This window comes from Patiria miniata, unplaced genomic scaffold, assembly GCF_015706575.1.
Source record: "Patiria miniata isolate m_02_andy unplaced genomic scaffold, ASM1570657v1 HiC_scaffold_18, whole genome shotgun sequence".
NCBI lineage: Eukaryota > Metazoa > Echinodermata > Asteroidea > Valvatida > Asterinidae > Patiria > Patiria miniata.
Genome location: NW_024037056.1, coordinates 3,658,716 through 3,680,086, shown reverse-complemented (window position 1 = coordinate 3,680,086; position 21,371 = coordinate 3,658,716). Strand labels below are relative to the sequence as shown.

Genomic DNA, 21,371 nt, shown 5'->3' with positions numbered 1-21,371 from the left:
AAATACAGGGTGTTGGGTGAGTTGTTAGCATTACATTCAGGAACATTTTATCACAACAAGAAGTCTCTCTGCTTTTGTTAGGTTTTTTTTCGCACAGCTTGTTATAGAAAATGTTACCTGTATCAATGCGCGCGTGTTGTTGACCACGTGTGCAGTGGGCGGGACCTCATGAATCGGTCTCAAAATTTAGCCAAATAATTCAGTATTTTACACTCAGAAATACAAAAATGTATGAACATTGTCAGATCCATTTGCTAAAGAGTACACTGCTGTTATGGTGCGGCAGCTACCAAAATGTTAAGAAGGTGTTTAAGCTACATGTTTTGGAAAGAAAAAAAACAGTGCCCAAACATTGACCCTATTTTTGCACCGATTACTGCCATTATATAGTAGAGCGTAAAAAGTGCCTGTACATTTTGTTTTTTTCGCACAGCTTGTTCTAGAAAATGTTACCTGTATCAATGCAAAAATAAAATAAAAGAATGGGATGTCTTTGCTTATAATGTGCCAATAAACGCGATCGAAAAGAAAAAGCCAAAATTAGTAATATCAGCGTCTTGGTCTAATGTAATTATTTTAAATACCATATGAATGCTTTAATAGAGTACACTATATCAAATGGATACATAATTATTACTGTAACATACATCTTGACTAAAAAACTGAACTTGCTCATCTCCGTAATTCTTTAAATCCCACTAAATTTTCTACAAAAACAATAGAAGCAGAACATTCTCTAAAATGCGATAATTAAAACGTATACAGTATAGGCTTAGAAAACATTCAGTCTGATATTATTCTTTAAAAAGCATATAATATGCTAATACATGATTAATATATCAAATGGATACATTTTTTTCTGTAACTTACTTCCCGATTAAGATACTGAGCTTGATTATGTAAATGGTACTAAACTCTACAAAAAAGTAAGCTAGTTCAAATGCTCTACAATGCGATTATTCAAACGCTTTTATAAGTATATAATCCTAATCAAATTAATACATATCAATGCAAAAATTGTACATATTTCTGTGACTTTCAAATTCCTTAATTTTGTTCAGTCTTTTCCATCATTTTAGAGGGTAACAATTAAATGCCCGAACATTTTGCAATTTTGGTAGAAACAAAATACAGACTGTCGGATGAATGACCGTTCATGTTGCAGTGAACCCTTTGCTACAATTTCAAGTATCTCTCGTATTACTTTTTTGTACTACCTTTGTTTTCGCAATGTTCACTATAACAACGTGTATTGATGAAAGTCGTTGTGGCACATAATTATTATAACTACAACAAAATTCAGAAAATGGTAACTATCTTCGCATAATGTGACAATAAATGCGAGTTTTGATCGTCGAAACAACAGAAATTAACAACATCATCACTATAGTCTGATACAATTCTTTTAAAAGCATATAGGTCTATATAGGCTGAAACAGTATTAGTATGTCAAACTGTGCTAACTTCCCGATTAAAATACTGAGCTTGCTTATCTACAAAAATACTAAACTATACAAAATCATAAGCTCGTTAAAACGCTATAAAATCCGAAATACCTTTTTTTCTTCGAATTTGATGTTTCTACTTCTACATTTCTGATTTTAGATACTGAGCGTGCTAATCTATATAATACCTTAATAAAATCCACGAAACTCTATAAGATTTATTGCAAAAAAATGAAAGAAGTGATTGATTTCCTTTGTTAAATTAATCTGATTAGCAATAATTGACCTATCACCGTTTGCGAGTTAGCCACGCCCCAGTTAGACAACCCCATGGAATTTTTGTATGCTAAGATTTGTTTGTCTCAGATACTGAGCGTTCCGCGCCCGTTTGTATATCATGTATTTGGACCATATTTCACAAGCTGTGTTACGCAACTCTAACGCGATTCTACCACGATAGGTCAATTATAGGCCGATCCCTAAGTATTTTGACCAATCACAGCCATGATGCATGTCCGACATGCGTGCACGCGCGCATGACACACACGCGGTACGCGCACGCGCGCTCCTTGAACATGCAGTGTGCCATTGTAATTGGAGAGGCGCACGTGTTGTTACCAAATGGATTGGTCGTTTGAGACGTAGATTTTAAAATGTTCCTATTTATGATTTCGCAACACCCTACTCATGCACACACAAAAATATATCTATAACAGACGGTGTAATATATTTTTAGAGTACACTAATTATTATTTGAGTATACCGATGGTAAAAAAATGATCAGCGCGCAGCAAATACGCATTATGAGCAAAATTCTGATGATCATAATTTTTGTTGAAATTATTCAGCATTAGGCTCTTGGAAGGAAACACACTACAGCTAACAAATCTGAACACTTCCATTGAACCCTTCTTTGGGGGCAATGATGCTCACTGATGTCATAGTTGATATGTATTTTCTAATCCAGTTCTTTCTCCGTGTAAGTCATTTCTAGTATTTTAAAGGCATCTTTTTATTGAATAAAAACATAAAAACAAAATTGTTTCCTTTTTAAGATATTTTCTGATATTATTGTGCTAACGTTTTTACAATCATTATTCATTATGTACAGGGTGTCTTTAAAATGTCGAACCCTAAAAAATTATCACCCCATTTTTCATAGCCATTAAAAACATAAACCCGGGTCCCGGGTTTTTTTTTTGAGACACCCTTTTTAATATTTTGCGTCCTAGATTTACACAGATATGATATTTTCAAAGATTTACTCATCCATCAGTCGTCGTTTAGTTTTGTGCTGCGGGCATGGCCTCAAGTTCAAGTACATGTATTCAATATTCTATATTTATTGTGCTAGTTAACGTTTTAGTGATGAAACCAAAACTGTATAAATGAGAGCCCACAGAGACGAATATTTTCAAACATTTAGTATTCATTCATCGATCGTAGAGGTCGTTTGTTGTGATGAAGGCTTGGCCTCGACTGGGATTTCTTCCTTCTTTTGCGGTGGTTTCTTGCGTAGTTTCTTGAGGCAAACATCCAGGAATGTGTAGAGATAAGGATTGATGGAGGAGTTGATGGGAAGGATGAAGACAACGCTCCAGACGAAGACCTCAGGATTGTTCTCGACCACACCAGCCTGGAAGAGAATTCCCATGATAATGACGGGGATCCAACACAGGAAATCTGTCAAGACAATGGCCGCCATCTTGACGGCCATCCGAACCTCGCTTTCATCTCTCGTGCTGCAGCTGCGCACTCGTCTGGCTGTCACTTTGACTTTGACAAAGATGGCGACGTAGCAGGCCAGAATGAGGCAGAAACAGAACAGATTGACACCCAGGAACAGAACGATAGAAAAGACCCAGGTAGCGGACTGGCTGGTCGGTACAGGTCTGGCGAGGGTCACGTTACCGAATCTTTCAACAGGTCCGACGATTGGCTCTATTTTATATTCTGTAATGTTGGTCGTCAGCGGTAGACCAATGCAAACATCTGAGAGACCGTAAGCGTCAGACGCCTCATCCGAAGCCAAAACTGTAGAGACCACGGCAAGAATGACCGTCAGGAGCCAAACGAAGCCCACAACAATCTTAGCCACCTTGAAAGTCAGACAACGATTGGTGAAAAACGGGAAGACAATAAACATGAATCTCGCGACGCTGATGAGAACTAAGAGAAACACAGACGCTTCGTTGGCCATGATGGAGATGAACCCTGCTGCTTTACACGCGGGGCTGGTTCGCCACTTGTCAGACTCCTCGAAATAACGGGCCCCGAAGTACATATCAGCCCCCGCTATGATCAACATGTACAAGCCCATCAGAGCATCAGCTGCAGCGAGATTGAACACCAAAAACGAATTAATCATCCCACTGGCACGGTTCCCCGTCTTCTCCCGACACCTCCAAACCATGACAAAGAGATTACCAACGACTGCGCTGATGCCCAAGATCCACATGAAGACCTTCAATACATCGTGGGGTACCAGCTGACAGACAAAGAGTTCGGGAATCTGAAACCCCTCTATGCACTTTTTTTGTAGATCTTGTTTAAAGTAACAGCACAGATGAAAGTCACTCACAAATCTAAAATAGACAGGAAATACAAAAAAAACAGCAGACTATATTTTACAGGAGATCGTGGGTTCGAATCCCGCCCGAGTAATTTAGCTTCAGAAGTCTATTTTCTGTACTTCTGACATGCAAGTACCTAAATAACAACGCATAATAACAATTATAACAACAATTATAACCCGGTTGTGACTCCGTCCCTGGATTGGACATTTTGGGAGATATCCCCATAGACTTCTGCACGAAACTTTTCAAACTTAAATGTGGCCTAATCCAATATTCCCTTGTCCTTTTTCCCACGAATTTCGGTATGTTTACTAAGTAGACCACGAGCGACAAATATAACCTAATTGTGACATTAACATTTTGCCTTTTAAGGGGGCTGTGACATTAGGGAGACACGAAAATGTCTCCCTAATGACTGATGTCTCCCATCGTGCGAAGAAATGACGATAACGCGTCTCCTTAGTGGTACCATTACACGTATAATAATAATAATAATGATAACAATTTTATAATAACAATAAATATAATTTGCACAAACCTAAAATGTCACCTAACGCAAGTTTACTTTATCCTTTTTCCACGAAATCTACGGATCGGGGAAGAATAACTTATACTCCGCTAATATTTTCTGTGTTTTTTGCTTTTGCATACAAACAAATTCTAGATTTTTTTTCTGGGTTCGGATACTGAATTAATGACACTCGAGAATTAGCACACTCACGGAAAGGAAAATTTGTCACCGAAGTCTTCAAAAGCACCCTCTTTTACCGTCGGCAGTTTTGAACTAGGCGTTACCAAAATTATTCTGAAAATTGTAAGGAAATTTGGAAGCAACAAACGTTATACCACTTTGCCAATATCATGAATCAAACCATGCATTTCAAAAACCAAAAAGACATAACCTATGAAAAAAAATTGAACGCGATTTGTATTAAAATATACTTACAGTGATGTCAAATTGTCGAGTCCTGCAAACGCGTTGGCTTCAACTTTTGTCAGGTTTATATCAATTAGTACGCTAAAAGAAAATATTAGACGAAAACGTTACGTTATACCCACATCGAATGCATATTCCAAATTGTGTGTTATATTATAGTAAAATTATATTCAGTTAGTTCCCACGTGAAAGACCCAACCTATTCTAATTATTAAGTTTGTGAAAGATTAGTCAAACACTTACAGTGTTGACAAACTGTCCAACCCATCAAACACGTCATTCTTCAAATCTGATTCTTCATTACTTGCCGCCTGCATAATTCTAAATTGAAACAGGACACATTGATTGATTAATTATTCCAATTTCAGAAGTGTTTGATCTTTGATTAAGTCATTTTCTTTCTCTTTGGATATGACACTGGCATATAAATTATAAATTCCAATATACATATAATGCCAACAAAATTATGTGAATCTTCGTGTGTATATATATACCACATCATGGCAAATACATTTGGAAGACTGATTGGGTGCGTTAAAGTAAGCGATTTGTCGTTTAGAAATCCAGGTTTCGTCTATAACTTGTTTGTTTTCGGATCTTTTACGAATTTCGGCAGAATTTAGTCATGCGAAATTTATCGTAAACAAAACAAACGAATAAAGAAGCATACTTACAACATCTCCAACTGTTTAAGGTTTTCCACCTTGAAGGTCCCACTCTGAAGAGAGCTGAAGTTTACCCTGTAAAGAATCCTATATACAAACGTAGAAATTTATAGATGAGATTTGTTTCGATTATTTCGAATTGTTTATGTAACCATGCAAGGTTTGATCCTCCCCCTTCACCCCAGCTCACTATGCGAGGAGTATTGCTTTTGCACTGAAAATAGGAAGTTACAACTGGATTGACAAAACATTTGTTGTATACAGTGTGTCCCAGAAAAAGCGGGTCCGGACACGTAAGTGGTCATATCTAAAAACAAAAAAAAACAAAAACAAAAAAAAAACTATGCACCTCAGACTAAAGTTTGTTTCTGTTTTTCTTTGCTCTTGATGTTGTTTTTGTCTGTGAAGAAATAAACTGATTTGATTCAATATTTTTAACGCTATGACTAGAAACGTAAGTGCTCTTCAAAATCGAAATTTACACATTTTCCCGTCAACAATTGGCATTACATTCATTTACAGGATAACGACGGCTAAAATTTTTAGGGCAACCGGAATAATTGCTGGCTGTTGTTTATGTTTTAGTTTTGAATCGGAGCATTCTACGTCTGATAAACATCGTAATATTAAATTTTATCAGATGCAGATTTAATGAACATTACAAATAAAAAGGGGTTATGAAATAAAAACCTAGGCCTAGTCTCTTCTTGTTTGCATGCGAAATGTGTTCGTGTGTGATACAGGTTCGTAAATTTCGATTTTATGGAGCTCTTACGTTTCTAGTCATTGTTTTAAAAGTGTTCAATCAATTCGGTTTATTTTTCCACAGGCAACAAACAACGTCAACAGTATGAAAACTACAAACACAATTTAAGTCTCACATAAATATTTCGTCGGTGGTTTCACGAAGTGAAAAAAAACCTTAATGTCATGCAAACAGGTCATTCCGAGATAATCTCCTCTGAAGTTAATCATTTTTTTCAAAACACCTTTTCGACTAGTATTTAGTTATGGATTTCAGAAATTCTTGCATTGTCAAGTAACGTATGCTTTGTTCTTTGCTTATGCAAAGTTGTTTATTAGGTCTGACGTCACTGCAGCGCGCGCACGTCTGTTCTTTATCGACTTCGTTCACGGCGTGCGCGTCCAATCCCATCCTTACGCGTGTGTAGAGAAATGCTTTATTCCTCTGGCCCTGCTAACGAGTTAAGTTTTGTCACTTCGTAAAAACAGAAAACACGGATTTTAGCATTTTGTCAAATGTTTGTTCACGATAATTACAATAGTAAACAATATTTCGCTTTGAAACTCAGCCAAATTCTTCCTTTTGTCAAATGCAATAAATTGGTAGGCAAAACTCAAAATCGTGAAAACACCGACGATTTGTTTAGATATGGCCGCTGATTTGTCTGGGCCCGCTTTTTCTGAGACACACTTTATTTTGAGGAGTTTTTATAAAGTTATATTCGAGATGTATTGATTCTGTTTTGTATTGTGACGTACAGGGTGTGTGGGCTACCGTCCAGTTCCTCTAACCCGACACTTTCCGGGATCAAGTTTGCACTTTGGCATACGTTACAGCGACATGTAAATGGCTTCTGGGAAAAAAACACTAGACTGCAATACTCCTTGTTGCTTGGAGGACAGGACTGGTTTTCTGATGGACACACAAAGAGAACGCGATTAGTGTAAAATCATATACATCCATCAAGCTTTAACACATTGGCGGATCTACGGCGGCTATATATTCCCCTTTTTGGGCTGCAAAAAAACCAAAAAACAAAACAGGAAAATCCTGCAGAAAAGTAAATACCGGCTACCGCCCCCGGCAGCTATACCCCCTCCCCCTCTTCCGCCCATGACAGTTTCTGTTGCACGTCGCGTCGATCTGAAAACCTCAATAAGGAACATTTAGTTTTTACTCAACACGATTTTCGAAGGTGGCGATGAAACATAATTATTCGCAAAAATTCCACGTTGTTCAAAATAAGGCAAAATAAGTTTCGTATGGAGCTGCTGTTTGGGAGTGTTTGAACACAAAGATTTGCAAAACTTAATCCAAAATAGCCAAGATGGACCTTATTCACTGCACGAGGTAGCCAGTTTTTTCTGAAAGTATTTCATAAATTGTTAACTGTTGAATGGGATGGCCATTTGTGCAGCCTTATTTTACTTTCATTGTTTTCTAAATCTGGCTTAAAACATTAGGGAATGTTTAATTACAAATTTTAAATTATTCATTTAAGCAGACTTGAATTATTTAGTAATGTGCTTGCTTTCATTTCTCTTCGCAAGTTCCAAAAATGAAGATTTTACCTCACTTTCAATTCAATATGGCAGACTCGTGAATTCAGCCCATGGTTCTAAGTTGTTTGTCGGAGACCGCATAAATCGGCTAAGTAATGTTACGCCTATTTATATATCACTGTAAGGACACCAAACCAATACATTTATGAGAGTCTGGAATGTTTACTGAACAAACTCATTACCATTTTCATATTGCTGATTGCCAGGACATTTCCTGCACACAGACTCATCAATTCCAAATGGTCTGTGGAAATCGGAAACCGGACACCCTGCACATAAGTTGAATATTAATGAGAACAATGTCATACATCTTTATGGCTAAATTTCAAATATTATTTTTTTTAAACCCATTAAATAACTAGTTTAGTTCATAGTCAGGGACGAACCGTTTAATCCCTACAAAAATGGGACAGTGTAAGTGGGAAAAACATCGGTTGCAGGTTCATCAAAATTTTGTTGTTACTCTTTTGCTAAAGGGCATACATTAGTCAATTCCAGTTTTGGTGCGGTTACTTTTGAAGTAATCACCTGAAACGGTGACTCATTTAAACTAGTAAATAGGGCATATAGGATGTTAAATTACAGCAATACTTACCCGGCCAAAGCAAATTGCATCGTGTGGCATTGCTCAAACAAACGTCTCCCCCAACTCTATTCACACATTGGAAATCAACATCTGAGCAAATTACATAAATGAAAGCAAATTTGCATTGTTAAAATCACCCGTATAGTAGAAAGGTGTTGCTTTGAGAACGTTAATTCCGAATTTTCAGATTTGCTTTTAAAAAAAATCAAACTTTTATTTTGTCAAAAGTCTTGGCAATTATGAATGCAAGATTTTTATATACTTGCATTGCAACATTACTTTCGTAGCATGCACCACGCGTTAATGTAGTCAATTGCATCACAAGTCCATCACAAGTCATTTTCATTATGGCGTAGCCATGGGGGGGGGGATTTTCTGTGCCCCCAGGTGCCCACACCAAAATACTGATAATGCCCCATTTTCTTCCCCAACCAACAATTGTTTTAGTAAGTTGTATTTTTTTTTCCAGTTAGCCAAAGGCTTACTGTTTACAATTTCTTATGTCAATGGATAGCGAGGCATTATGGGGCCCAACTGGGAAAAACTGCAATAGGACGTTTGCGATATGTGCCCCCCATGACATTCTGATGCCCCTCCCCCTGTGCCCCCCCCCCCCCCACCACCAATACAATACTAGCTACGCCACTGACTTGAGACTGAATGACGTGTGTTTGAATTCTGGTGACTTGATTCCGCCAGCACCCACCGTTTTCTTTCATCCATGCTGACTGTCGTTCTTGGCTTTCTTGCCTCACTGTCACGTTAAACCCTCGGCAGGACCATTCATGGCCACTCAAAAACCACATCCAGGCCTCGTGACTGTTAGACGTGACTCGAGCACCGCCGACACCGGTCAAAATCCCAGAGAAACCTGCGATGTAAGGTTCACTAATAGACAATGGACTGATCCCGTTCCCAATTTGCAGTACGTCACCTGATGCAATCTCCATCACATCGAAGTCGAAAGTCACCCTGGATCCACTGTCGACTCTGATCAACCACATGCTGACAGTGTCGTGTAGGTAGAAGCCATGGGCGTAATTTGGGGACTGGAACGACCACCTGGGAGCCTTCTCGGTCATTGACACAATATGAATGCCATCGGGAATTTGAGCTAGATGGAGGATAATCATGACCCCCCCCCCCCCCCAAAAGAGGGAAAAAAATAAGAAAAAATGTCATTAATAAAGAACTAATTTTGATCTTTCTTTACGAGGCTATGGTGACTGGAATCTGCATTGACCAAATATAGTATATACAGCAGTCATACGGTTGCGAAGGGCGATTTCTAAAGGTAACGTAACACTTCATATTGAACTACATGTGCACAGACATGTTCACGTTGGCGGGTGAAATCTTTGAAAATTAAGTTCTCCCGTTTGGAAGACCGTATCTTCATGCAACTTTCAGGGCTTACTTTCCTCATAATGATCCAAGTATGTGCTAAAAATCGTTGTGATGTGTTCATTACTTTCGTTGAAATTGGAAAACTATAGCCTGTGCCTGGCTGACGTTTACAATAGCAGTCAATCTTTTCAAGCCTCACGAATATTACTAAGGTTTCATATCCATTATGGTGTGCAGTAAAATTTTTGAGAAAAGCCTCCTTCACGAGTTATTAATTGATTAATTGCAGATTTGCTCCATGCACTCAACTTAGTTGTGCAGAGTCGTTAAACTATTTCTTTTATGGGAAAAATCATGCAGATATATCCTATTGAAATGAGTGTATTCTCTGATGTGCTCCATGGAGAAATGCTTTAAAGTGCCTCATTTTTTTAGACAGTTTACAATGAGCTTACTGTACAGGACCATGTATGTACAGGATTCAGAGATATGGTAAGGGCCCAAGCAAAAGTTTAAATCTTTTTAAATTTGGATTTTTTCCACCAATTCTTTTGACCCGCCCATCTACCCCTATTTTCGATTAAAAAAATTGATTTGTCATTAACACGGCTTGCGCTCTCATCGAGCGCAGGCCCCTTTGTGAAAGGTCACACCGCGGTCACACATTGAGTGTCGAGATGGGCGAAGTAACTTGAGTGCGCGCTGGGAGTCAGCTAGTGGATGTCTGGTCTGCATCGGTTGTCAGGCGGTCATGAGGAGTTCATTGCTCAAGTTGCCAGAGCGCGCGCAATGCCAGAGCACTGGCACAAAGACCGCTCAGTTTCGGTTTGGTTTTCGCTTGATACAGTCAATGATTGTCGGGGCTCTCGTTCACGCTATGTGTTTCAGGATTTTAGTGTTCCAGAAAATCGACTTATTTAATTGCTACTCTTTAACTGTAATCGGAATGACAACAGCAATAACATGGAACGAGAATTTGCCCGACTTGAGGTAGTTCGATAAAAACGCAGATCGCCCCGTTTAATCGCTTAGACGACCGCCCAACTGGGAGGAGGTGGAGTCCCAGACGTATCGAAACGTTTTGGCCGAGGCGACGATTCCGAAAGCTTGACATGATGATGATCTGGTCTGGAACGATATTGCGTAGGGGCTAGACGAGCGAGCATGGGCTAGCAACGCCGACAGAGAGTTGTTGGCCGGACGGACCGGCCAAACTCCGGAGTGGGTCAAGGTACTGGACTCGGACATCACGACATCGAGCTGCCTTTAGCAGTGCAGTGTGCTTTCCCCTCCCCGGCCGAGCACGGGAACCCAAGACAAACGGGTTGCTCACCGTTCCACCGGAATCGGGCGTGACCGGACCACGGCGTTACTTTGACAACCGGCGGCGGGCCACATGTCCTGAAGTCCGTGGAGTGTCTTCTCATGCATACCGGGTGAGCAGATTCCTTTACCACTGTGTAATACCTGAAGCTCAGATAACAATGGGTGTGGGGCCGAGTTGACTGGGCATGTTCGTGAGTTTCCGAGTGTCCTAGAATTAGCGCACACTCCAATTAATAAGCAACAGGTTCAGACCTACCCTCCTTTTAGTGGAGCTAGGGAGCGTTTTGCATGCAGCTTTGCTTAGTACTTGCTGGTTCCCCCGTTAGTGTCTTGTCGAAATTCCAGGTAGAATCAAGGATGGTAAATCTTACCACAATCAGAATAACGTAGAGCAGACGTTAACATGAAGGGGATTGTGGGGATTTTATTAGGCCATGTGAGCGCTCGTAGTCGTAAGTTGTAAGTGTAGGCATGGAGGAAGGAATCCTTCCTCCATGGTGTAGGGCAGACCAACTACGGGTAATCCCTATAGAGAAAGACGTAGGTTTCAACACAACGTGAATGCCGCATACCAATGTATGAGACATACATGACATAACGTCACCAAAAGTTACACTTTATCAACGACGATGAGAAGTGAAAAATTGTAGAGCATGGCAAGTTTGAGAATGAGGGGGAGTTAGATGGACACAACTAAATGCCAGGTTCCATAACATTAACACTCTACTAAGGTAGTACCTAAGCAAAAACTGCCAGCAACAAATTGGTTTGGTTGTCGGATAGTTGCTGCAGGCAGGCTTGGGGGTTGTAGCTTGGGGCTGCAAGCCACAGAGAGCAACCGTTTCTCACTAGGTACCATTGAGCAAACGGTTGGGAGCATAGTCTGATAGGGATGTATGCAGAAATAAAACGCGTAAATAGCACAATGTCTGCCCATTGATGCCGCCTCAACACCATCAACATGGTTTTGTCAGGGAAAGCAGGACATTATGTGTGTGGGGAGAGAGCTCAAGAGGGGCACATTTAAAAAGAAATAAATTAATTAATTAGTAAATAAAAGAAAAAAAAAAAATGTCCCCAACAGGGATGCCGAAAGCTTTCGCGTGCAGTTCTTTGAGGACTGCCTCAAAAGGTAGCAGAAGAATTAATTGATAAAACTATTGTTGCCAATTTTATTGCTATCATAATTGCAAAAGCCATGGTGCCAATGGCGTAGGCTATAGGGAGACGGGAGGGGCGCCACCAAACACGAATACGTGTCACTTTGCCCAGTTCCTGGCTAGTAGTTTCAGATGGAAACAGGCACGCGGGAGCCCCCGGCCCCTTCCCTTTGGTGGGTGAAATCCACGGTCGCAGAAGATTAACTACATAAGTACATAAATAGATAATTAAATAAATGAATCAATACATAGGCCCTACATACGAGCAATTGTCATTAGCGTGTGCACATTTTGGCGCCACTCACGTGTCAGTCAAGGTGCTGCCTAAGCAAATTAATGGAACAGAGTATTAAAGTGAGTAGGGCACTGCAACCGGCCATATTGTGGGTCATAGTCAACGATGGGTTATTAAGTGTTAATCTGTGACAAGATGTGAATTGCCCTAATGGTTACTAGGTCCCTCACAAAAGCTCTGTTTTTGATCCATATACAGGGTGCACCCCGAGGATATGGCAAGCGCCTGGCAGCCTCATCCCGATGAGTTAAGGTCGGCGGGGGCGGCCACAGGATCGGTGACCTGGGAACCACTAGTGCAGTCTGCAGATTCCTTGCTTTGGAAGGAGTGGTGGGCGTGTCACCAGCACTTTACACAGAACTTGCAGACCAGGCTGTGGGGAGTCGAGGCAAAGCGTTGCCGTCAGATTGTCGGACATATTTTGTGCGGACAGTATTGTGTCGTTGCCCAATCGCCACATACACGGTGGTTTTCGAATGTCGCGGGCGATTGACGGACAGCCCCTGCCAAAAAGCCCCGGGGCTTAACCGGACATGTCTACGGAGGAGTTGGACATTTTTCATCACGGTTTGATTGGTTGCACGCCGCGCAACAAACCCTCCTCAAGTCGAACTCTTAAAGGGGCTTACGGACTTGTGCAGCCCATGCGACAGACTATTACATAAACTGTTTTAGCCCAAACACGTCCGGTACCCTTCAGCACCGGCAAATTTGGGGCACAGTGAAGGGGACATTGAACAAACCAAAACAGGCAATTGTTATTCCGTAATTCAGCGGTTGGTAACACTCTATACGGAGTATCGAATGGTTGTTGAATGTAGGGACAACGGGGTGTCCAGTAACTTATATTTGTTTCAAGGCTAACGTGTGCTAAAGCAAGATCACCCACACACACACTTACACATCACAGGACGGGCGGTTGAACCGGCTATTATGTTGAAGCCTTACGATTATTGTAAATGCAGGAATGGTGGTCGCATCCAATAGTGTATGAAGCCCAAGCATGGCGGTGAGCCGCCCGGTCGAAGTTCGTTGACTGAGATACATGTAGTAGCTTAAGAGGTATATAGGGGCGATATGGAACTAAATACTTAAGACTATTACCGCACACGTTCATTAAGGGCATACAGTCACAGATATTCACCAGATTGTCAATGCATATAGTAGCGGCATCATACGAGTATATGCCACATGTTATTAACAGTATTGTGGGTTGCTCCCGAAACACGTAACCGATCATGACTTAGGGGTTAGGGGTTGTCCCCAGTTGAAGTAAAATTGCAGTTAACGTCAACGCATGAGTTATCATATGAACCATACTTGTGAATGGGTGCCTGCAGTACAGGGAATGTACATCATTGGCTTTTGCTGTAATTTTCAGAAATGAACTATTTGAGGGGTTAGTATAATAGATCAATTATTGTTACACTGATAGGTTTGAAATTTTGTGTTCGAAAATGCTGGAAAAACCAAGACAAACAAAAATGTTCAAGTAGTCTGGTTCCCTGACTCCACTAAAGATAAAATGGATCAGTTTATAGATGCCAGAAAATTGTAAGGTAAGGGAACCAGTCTAGATGCTCTGCACCCGTTAATGAACATGTAACAAATAGCAAACACAATTTAGACTGAAAAAAAAGGTAAATTTGGAGCAGTAGTTGAAAACTAGTTAGGTTTTTCCAACGGTGGTCGGCCGACCACCGTTGGAAATGTATACAAAAATACAATTTTCTTGAAAATGATTTCACACCTGGTGCCATAATTTAACAGGATGCTTTAGACTGTCATTTACCAACATCCTAGTAAGGTATTTTGTAAAAACTTGGTAGCTTTATTTTTCGATGTTTGCAAATGTTGTACAAGTCATATGTGCGGGTTAATTAAGTGTTGTCTTCAATGGAGTCACATACTCACGTTGTAAACGCACACAAGGTTGATTGCATTACTGCTTGTAGTCGATCATTTATGGATACCAGGTTGGTTAGAGACAATTCGTAGTGTAGTAGGGCATATGACTATTGAAGGGATTATACTTATTTTGCTACTGAATTGTGATTAATTGGCAAACCAGCCGATTGGCGACAAAACATGGTAGTTGATCATGCGGAAGTGGTATTACTAACAAGAGGTGTAACACATAATTGCATTTGCAGTCGATCGTGACTTAGTGGTAAACCAGGTTCAAGTTGTAGTCAATCCCGACTTATTGGGTAAACCCAGGCTTGTTACGCCATCAATCGAGCAGGTATTACGGTTACACTTGCTGTCGATCATTTGACTGATTAATGAATTATTCGGAACAGTCGTTCAGGATTTGATGGCAAACCAAATTATAACAAAATTGTATTCGAAGTCAATCAGGAGGCATTGCTGAACCAGGTTGGTTAAAAACAAGTGGTACGTTGCCGTTCAGGCCTTAGGGGTATTGGTTGTTATACAATATTCGGTATCCGCTCATGTCGTAATGGTGAAGTGGACAAGGAATTTCATAAAACACAACCCGATCAACTCCTGGCTATAATTACATATCATGCGGTTGAGCGCCTTCGATGACTTATCAGTATAGTTGTTTTTTTCCCGGATTTACGATTGTATAGGCGTTCTGGTTCTGGCGTGAACTGCACTTCACGTTGGCTTGCGCCACTGAGGGGACACCCATTTAAATTAGACATAAAAAGGGTCATAGGAAAAGTAACCTCGTAATGCAGTCGGTAAATGGGAATCCAATCTTCAGGTTGGCATGAGATAGCAAGCTTGGGGCCAAAAATAGGTTCTCATTTTTCTCAACGAGTTTTGAGTTCTCGTAGCCGGCGACTATATCTCGATTGGCTACCCGAGAGTTACGTGAGCGGGAAGTAAAAGGCTGGAAAACTGATGTGGATTTTCAATGATGCGAAGGTTTAATTAATCCCAGACACGTGACATTGTCAAGTTGGCAAATTAGATAAAGCAAAGTTTGTGTTAATAATTATCCACAGTAGGCTGTAACATATAAGGACCCGTGGTGCGAAATCAGACACCAGCACGATCCAAATTATTGGGTAATGTGTATATTATTAATTTCCTAGATTTTGGGTTTATCCAAGGATTTAGTTGAGAACAGTATTTAGTTGATCACATGTCTTTGTTTTCGTATAGCCTCCAGTAAATTACCAGTCGGCCACAACTGGTTCACCAGGCCACAAAAATAAAAAAAATAAAAAAAATGGAGGTATGGGGGTTTGGATGGTTTGAGCCCAGGGAGAGAGAGGTGAGATGGTCCATTTGTCAAATTTTGAGTGGTAGGCCAAGGGTCAGCACAAACGGACGAGCCACTATCGCCGGGGGTGCTGGCTCACGTCCATTATCCTTGGAATGATGGATCTCAACCAATCTCCCTCCATGGGCTCTTGTGCTGCGGATAAGTGATTTATCCGCAGCGTTTATCAGCTTGCGAAAAGCGATGGCGCTTCTAAGTGTGAGAAGCGATTGCGCTTATTTTTGCGACAAGCGACTGCGCTTCTAAATGTAGGGACATCTATAGTCCCCTGGGACTTGTGAGAAGCGATTGCGTTTCTAACTGCATGTACGGATATCCGTAGTCCATTGGGACTTTTGGAGAAGCGATTGCGCTTCTAACTGGACGGATATCCGTAGTCCATTGGGACTTGTGAGAAGTGATTGCGCTTCTAAATTAGTGTAGGGATAGCCGTATAGTCCCTTGGGACTTGGGTGAAGCAATGGCGCTTCTAGGTGTAGGGATAGCCGTAGTATTGGAATGTTATAACTGTTAGCATGTAAGTGGTAACTATGGGAATTTATTTAGCCATGCTGGTAGTTACATGGACCTGTCATTTATTAGAACTGGTAGCAGGTAAATTGTACAGGTGATTGTTAAACCATGCTTGTTGGACTGTTTCAAGCGAATAAATGGTTGCCGAGTGACCACAGTGCTTTTCTCCGGTGTGATTCTCTTCACAACACGGCTTGCGCTCTCATCGAGCGCAGGCCCCTTTGTGAAAGGTCACACCGCGGTCACACATTGAGTGTCGAGATGGGCGAAGTAACTTGAGTGCGCGCTGGGAGTCAGCTAGTGGATGTCTGGTCTGCATCGGTTGTCAGGCGGTCATGAGGAGTTCATTGCTCAAGTTGCCAGAGCGCGCGCAATGCCAGAGCACTGGCACAAAGACCGCTCAGTTTCGGTTTGGTTTTCGCTTGATACAGTCAATGACCCTCCTCCCACCCCGATCTCCTAATGCAGGGTTGTTGCTTTGAAACAATGGACCCTCTGTAATCTCAGATAGGTATTGAAAGGAATTTTTTACCGAGTTTAAATGATATTTTTGAATTCAATGGGAACGTGTACAGTAGGTTTTGGATGACGGGGAAAGGGTTCGGTTCGGTATGAGTAGCGGGCCGGATGGTTTGAGCCCAGGGAGAGAGAGGTGAGATGGTCCATTTGTCAAATTTTGAGTGGTAGGCCAAGGGTCAGCACAAACGGACGAGCCACTATCGCCGGGGGTGCTGGCTCACGTCCATTATCCTTGGAATGATGGATCTCAACCAATCTCCCTCCATGGGCTCTTGTGCTGCGGATAAGTGATTTATCCGCAGCGTTTATCAGCTTGCGAAAAGCGATGGCGCTTCTAAGTGTGAGAAGCGATTGCGCTTATTTTTGCGACAAGCGACTGCGCTTCTAAATGTAGGGACATCTATAGTCCCCTGGGACTTGTGAGAAGCGATTGCGTTTCTAACTGCATGTACGGATATCCGTAGTCCATTGGGACTTTTGGAGAAGCGATTGCGCTTCTAACTGGACGGATATCCGTAGTCCATTGGGACTTGTGAGAAGTGATTGCGCTTCTAAATTAGTGTAGGGATAGCCGTATAGTCCCTTGGGACTTGGGTGAAGCAATGGCGCTTCTAGGTGTAGGGATAGCCGTAGTATTGGAATGTTATAACTGTTAGCATGTAAGTGGTAACTATGGGAATTTATTAGCCATGCTGGTAGTTACATGGACCTGTCATTTATTAGAACTGGTAGCAGGTAAATTGTACAGGTGATTGTTAAACCATGCTTGTTGGACTGTTTCAAGCGAATAAATGGTTGCCGAGTGACCACAGTGCTTTTCTCCGGTGTGATTCTCTTCACAAAGATCAAATACTTGTCGTTTATCTGCGCAGAATTTTAAGTCTGATTGGGTTGAATCTTAGTACGTAAATTGGGAGGGAATGTGTTGTAGATACATATTTACGTGACTTCGTGATTTTACCCGGATTTTGAATTTTTTTTTAAATTTTCAGCATTTTTTAACATTCTTGGCTTTGTTTGCAAATATAATTTCAAATCAATTTTTTTTTAGAATAAGATTTTCATGGAATCTTGTTCGTACGTTGAAAAAATCATTCACATAACTGCATATGGACTAAATAAAAATTAACTCATCAAAAACAAATCAAATGCGGAAAAGCCATATGATCCGTTTATCGAATGGACATAGTTCTACTTTAAATTCAGTTTGAGTTGATTCGATTTATTGTTTTCCAGGCTTTCAAATGAACTTAACCACAAATAAACTAAATATTTCAAAAGAAGTATAAATGAACTAAAATAATTCAAGCTAAATTTGAATAAAATAGAAACAGATATAATCTGAACTGCACGACAGTAAATAATAATAAAAAATAGAAATGTGTTTGTGGACATTGAAAATACTCTGTGTACGTGATGAACAATTAGTGACGTTACTACACATGTCATATAATAACAGCACAGTATACGTACATGTCAAGTAATACGACCAAATCTAGCATACAGTTCTGTAGATTTAGGCCTATTATAGAAAAATATGCCCCTTTAAGGGACGTCACATGACATTTGATAATGACATCACTTGAATTTTTTTTTATCTATAATACATCTCGGCATGCGTACCTATCAAGTTACAATCCTATCAGACGTTTGGTTCTGTCTTTTCATCTGTAACACATCCCTATATGTACATGTGCATATAAAGTTACCACCCAATCGGAAGCTTGTACTTCAGAAGTTATAGCGATTTGAAAAATACACATTTAATATGACGTCCCGTAGCACAGGATGACGTCATCGTTACGAAAATCATCGGGACCATCTTCGGCTGGTGGTCTAAGTGTCGCAGCCAAGCGTAAAGTCAACCAGACATGAAAGTGCCAAAGTGTAACGGTTGAAGAACAACGTGTACAAAACCAATGAGGAAAAATGCATCTTTAATGTGACGTAACCTGGCACCTGATGACGTCACGATCACAAATTTCTTGTAGGACCATTTGTGGGTGGTGATCTAAGTATGCACCAAGTCGGAAGTCGATCGGATTAAAGTACCAAAGTGGAATGTTTTAAACGTGTACAAAACCTATGGGGGAAATGCAGCTTTAATATAACGTAACCTGGCACCTGATGACGTCATGACCATGAATTTCGTCTAGGACCATTTTTTGGTGGTGGTCTAAGTATGTAGCAAGGCTGAAGTCGATCGACTTTACGAAGGTGCCAAAGTGGAGTGTTTTTAAACATGTACAAAACCTACAGTGGGGAAAATGCAGCTTTAATATAACGTAACCTGGCACCTGATGACGTCATGATCGCGAATTTCGCCTAGGACCATTTTTTGATGGTGATCTACGTATGTACCAAGTTGAGAGTCGATCCAATTTTCGAAAGTGCCAAAGTGGAGTGTCTTTAAACGTGTACAAAACCTATGGGGAAAATAAATGTGACTTTAATATTTTTTTTTTTTTTAAAGGGCACTTGCACATCCGTTGTGAAATGTAGACAGGTTTTTTTTCTCCGGACACTTTGCCTCCGTAAAATAAAAGGGGGGGGGGGGGCTAGTATCATCTGTCGACGGGGCGCTTATGTGCACAATTATGCACATAAAGGGCCAATATATGGTGCTTTTCAGGGCGATACATGTGCGAAATTCTGAAAAAAGGCACCCAAAACGGCAGATGCCACAAAAAAGGGCACCACTTCTTTTTTAAAAAGGGCACTTGTTCAGAAAAAGGGCACTTCGTAAAAAAAAAGGGCATTCTCTACAAATTATTGGGGGGGGGGGGGATCCTCTCCAATAATTAGCACGCCCGCATCGTACCAACGAAGACCAATCAGCTTGAAAGTAGTACATGTAGTTGTTACCTGTCAAATTGAATCCATCAAGCTACAGGTAGCTATTCAATTCATGCATGTGCCCAACAGTTCGGTGTAGTACAGGGCGACAATTAATACATGCCCAACTAGTTGTACCAAAAAAATCAAATTAATGATTTTAATGCTCGAATAGTCTTTGGATATACCCCAACTTAAAAAAAATGAACAGAAAATTAAAGATGATGAAATATGCGAAAAGTTGATGTGTGTCTCAAGCATAACTCAAACACCTCATCAGAGAGTTTGTATTTTTCCTGAGTTTCTAGAATTGGGAGCATTTATTATCAGGGTTTTTTGGCAGTTTATTTACTGGTCTGCACCCCTAGACTAGCCTTCACCTTTTTCACACTTCATGGGGCGAAGTGGGGATGGGGCGAAGTGGGGATGGGGCGAAGCGGGGATGGGGCGAAGTGGGGATGGATCGAAGGGGAATGGGGCGAAGTGGTGATGGGGCGAAGTGGGGATGGGTCGAAGGGGAAATGGGGCGAAGTGGTGATGGGGCGAAGTGGGGATGGGGCGAAGTGGTTAGGGGTGAAGTGACATGGGGCGAAGTGGAAATGGGGCGAAGCGTCCGACACCCGTGACTGGAGCCGGCATTCGACCAAGCGACACAGCTTTGAGACTACATTGTACTTGATCAGAGGAGACGCGCGTATTGACCAGGCAAAAGAGCGACTTCGTCATTCGGTATAAGTGTGTAGTCTCCAATCAGTTCGCTTCGGGACTTGGTTCCGTCGAAATATTCACGCTTTTTATGAGGCTAAGCTTTCTTGAAGACATGTTACTTACATGTACATGCATTTCTTTTGTGTTCTTTACAGGACAAAATTGCGCCCAACCCAAAAACTACCCCGCAACCTGAAAATCACCGGAAATGCTTGAAAATGCCTCCTGACCCACCTACAACAAAACCATTGGTTAACCCGCTTCCGCCATCCAAAAGAAAACAAATTTGAAACAAAAACAACAAACAAACAATGCAAAACTATAACAGTCAATTTTTTGGACTCGGAAATGTTGGTATGGGCTATAAGACTATGAATTAAACTACTTACCGTAGCTTGAACTTGCCAACACGCACAACAAAATGATCTCAAAGCCAAGATACCTTTTCCTCAGCATGGTTGAAGTCGTATCAATCTACAGGAAGACAATTGTGTCGAGTGGAATTAACACTTGGTGTGATTCCTTGACATGTGGTATGGGTTGACAAATGATTTAACTAAAGAGAAAACCAGGGCTTACATAATTTTACACAAAACCTAAACGGACAAAATAAAAATAAATTCATGTTTAGACCAGCAGATTTGAAAAAAAAATATATATTGAAATATTTCGGAGGTCTAAGAATTATTGAAGCACACGGTCGGAAATGGAAAGGCGTGTTTTTTCATGAAGAGACCGAGTAAATAATGGTACTCATACATGCGGTTAATATAAGGATAGTAGAAGTAGGCCTATTACATTGATATAAGACGAATTTGATCTCTGAATGATGTCATTCGGTCAGCAATAGCTGAGACAAATTCAATCTATATTGACAAATATTCTTGACCAAG

The 21,371-nt window shown here is 40.8% G+C and overlaps 1 protein-coding gene and 1 long non-coding RNA gene across 2 annotated transcripts; one reads left to right on the top strand and one right to left on the bottom strand.

Annotated features, from left to right (window-relative positions):
* Positions 1-2,866: 2,866 nt before the first annotated feature.
* Positions 2,867-5,275, bottom strand: LOC119725036 (G-protein coupled receptor GRL101-like). The gene is made up of 2 exons (XM_038196401.1): positions 5,202-5,275; positions 2,867-4,030 (listed from the first exon to the last, which is right to left on the bottom strand). The coding sequence occupies exons 1-2, from the start codon at positions 5,273-5,275 to the stop codon at positions 2,875-2,877; spliced, it is 1,230 nt and encodes a 409-aa protein (XP_038052329.1). The 3' UTR covers positions 2,867-2,874.
* A 5,196-nt stretch (positions 5,276-10,471) lies between these two features.
* LOC119724258 lies at positions 10,472-13,460 on the top strand. The gene is made up of 2 exons (XR_005270632.1): positions 10,472-11,299; positions 12,843-13,460. It is a non-coding gene; the product is annotated as an uncharacterized LOC119724258 (long non-coding RNA).
* The last annotated feature ends 7,911 nt before the right edge of the window (positions 13,461-21,371 follow it).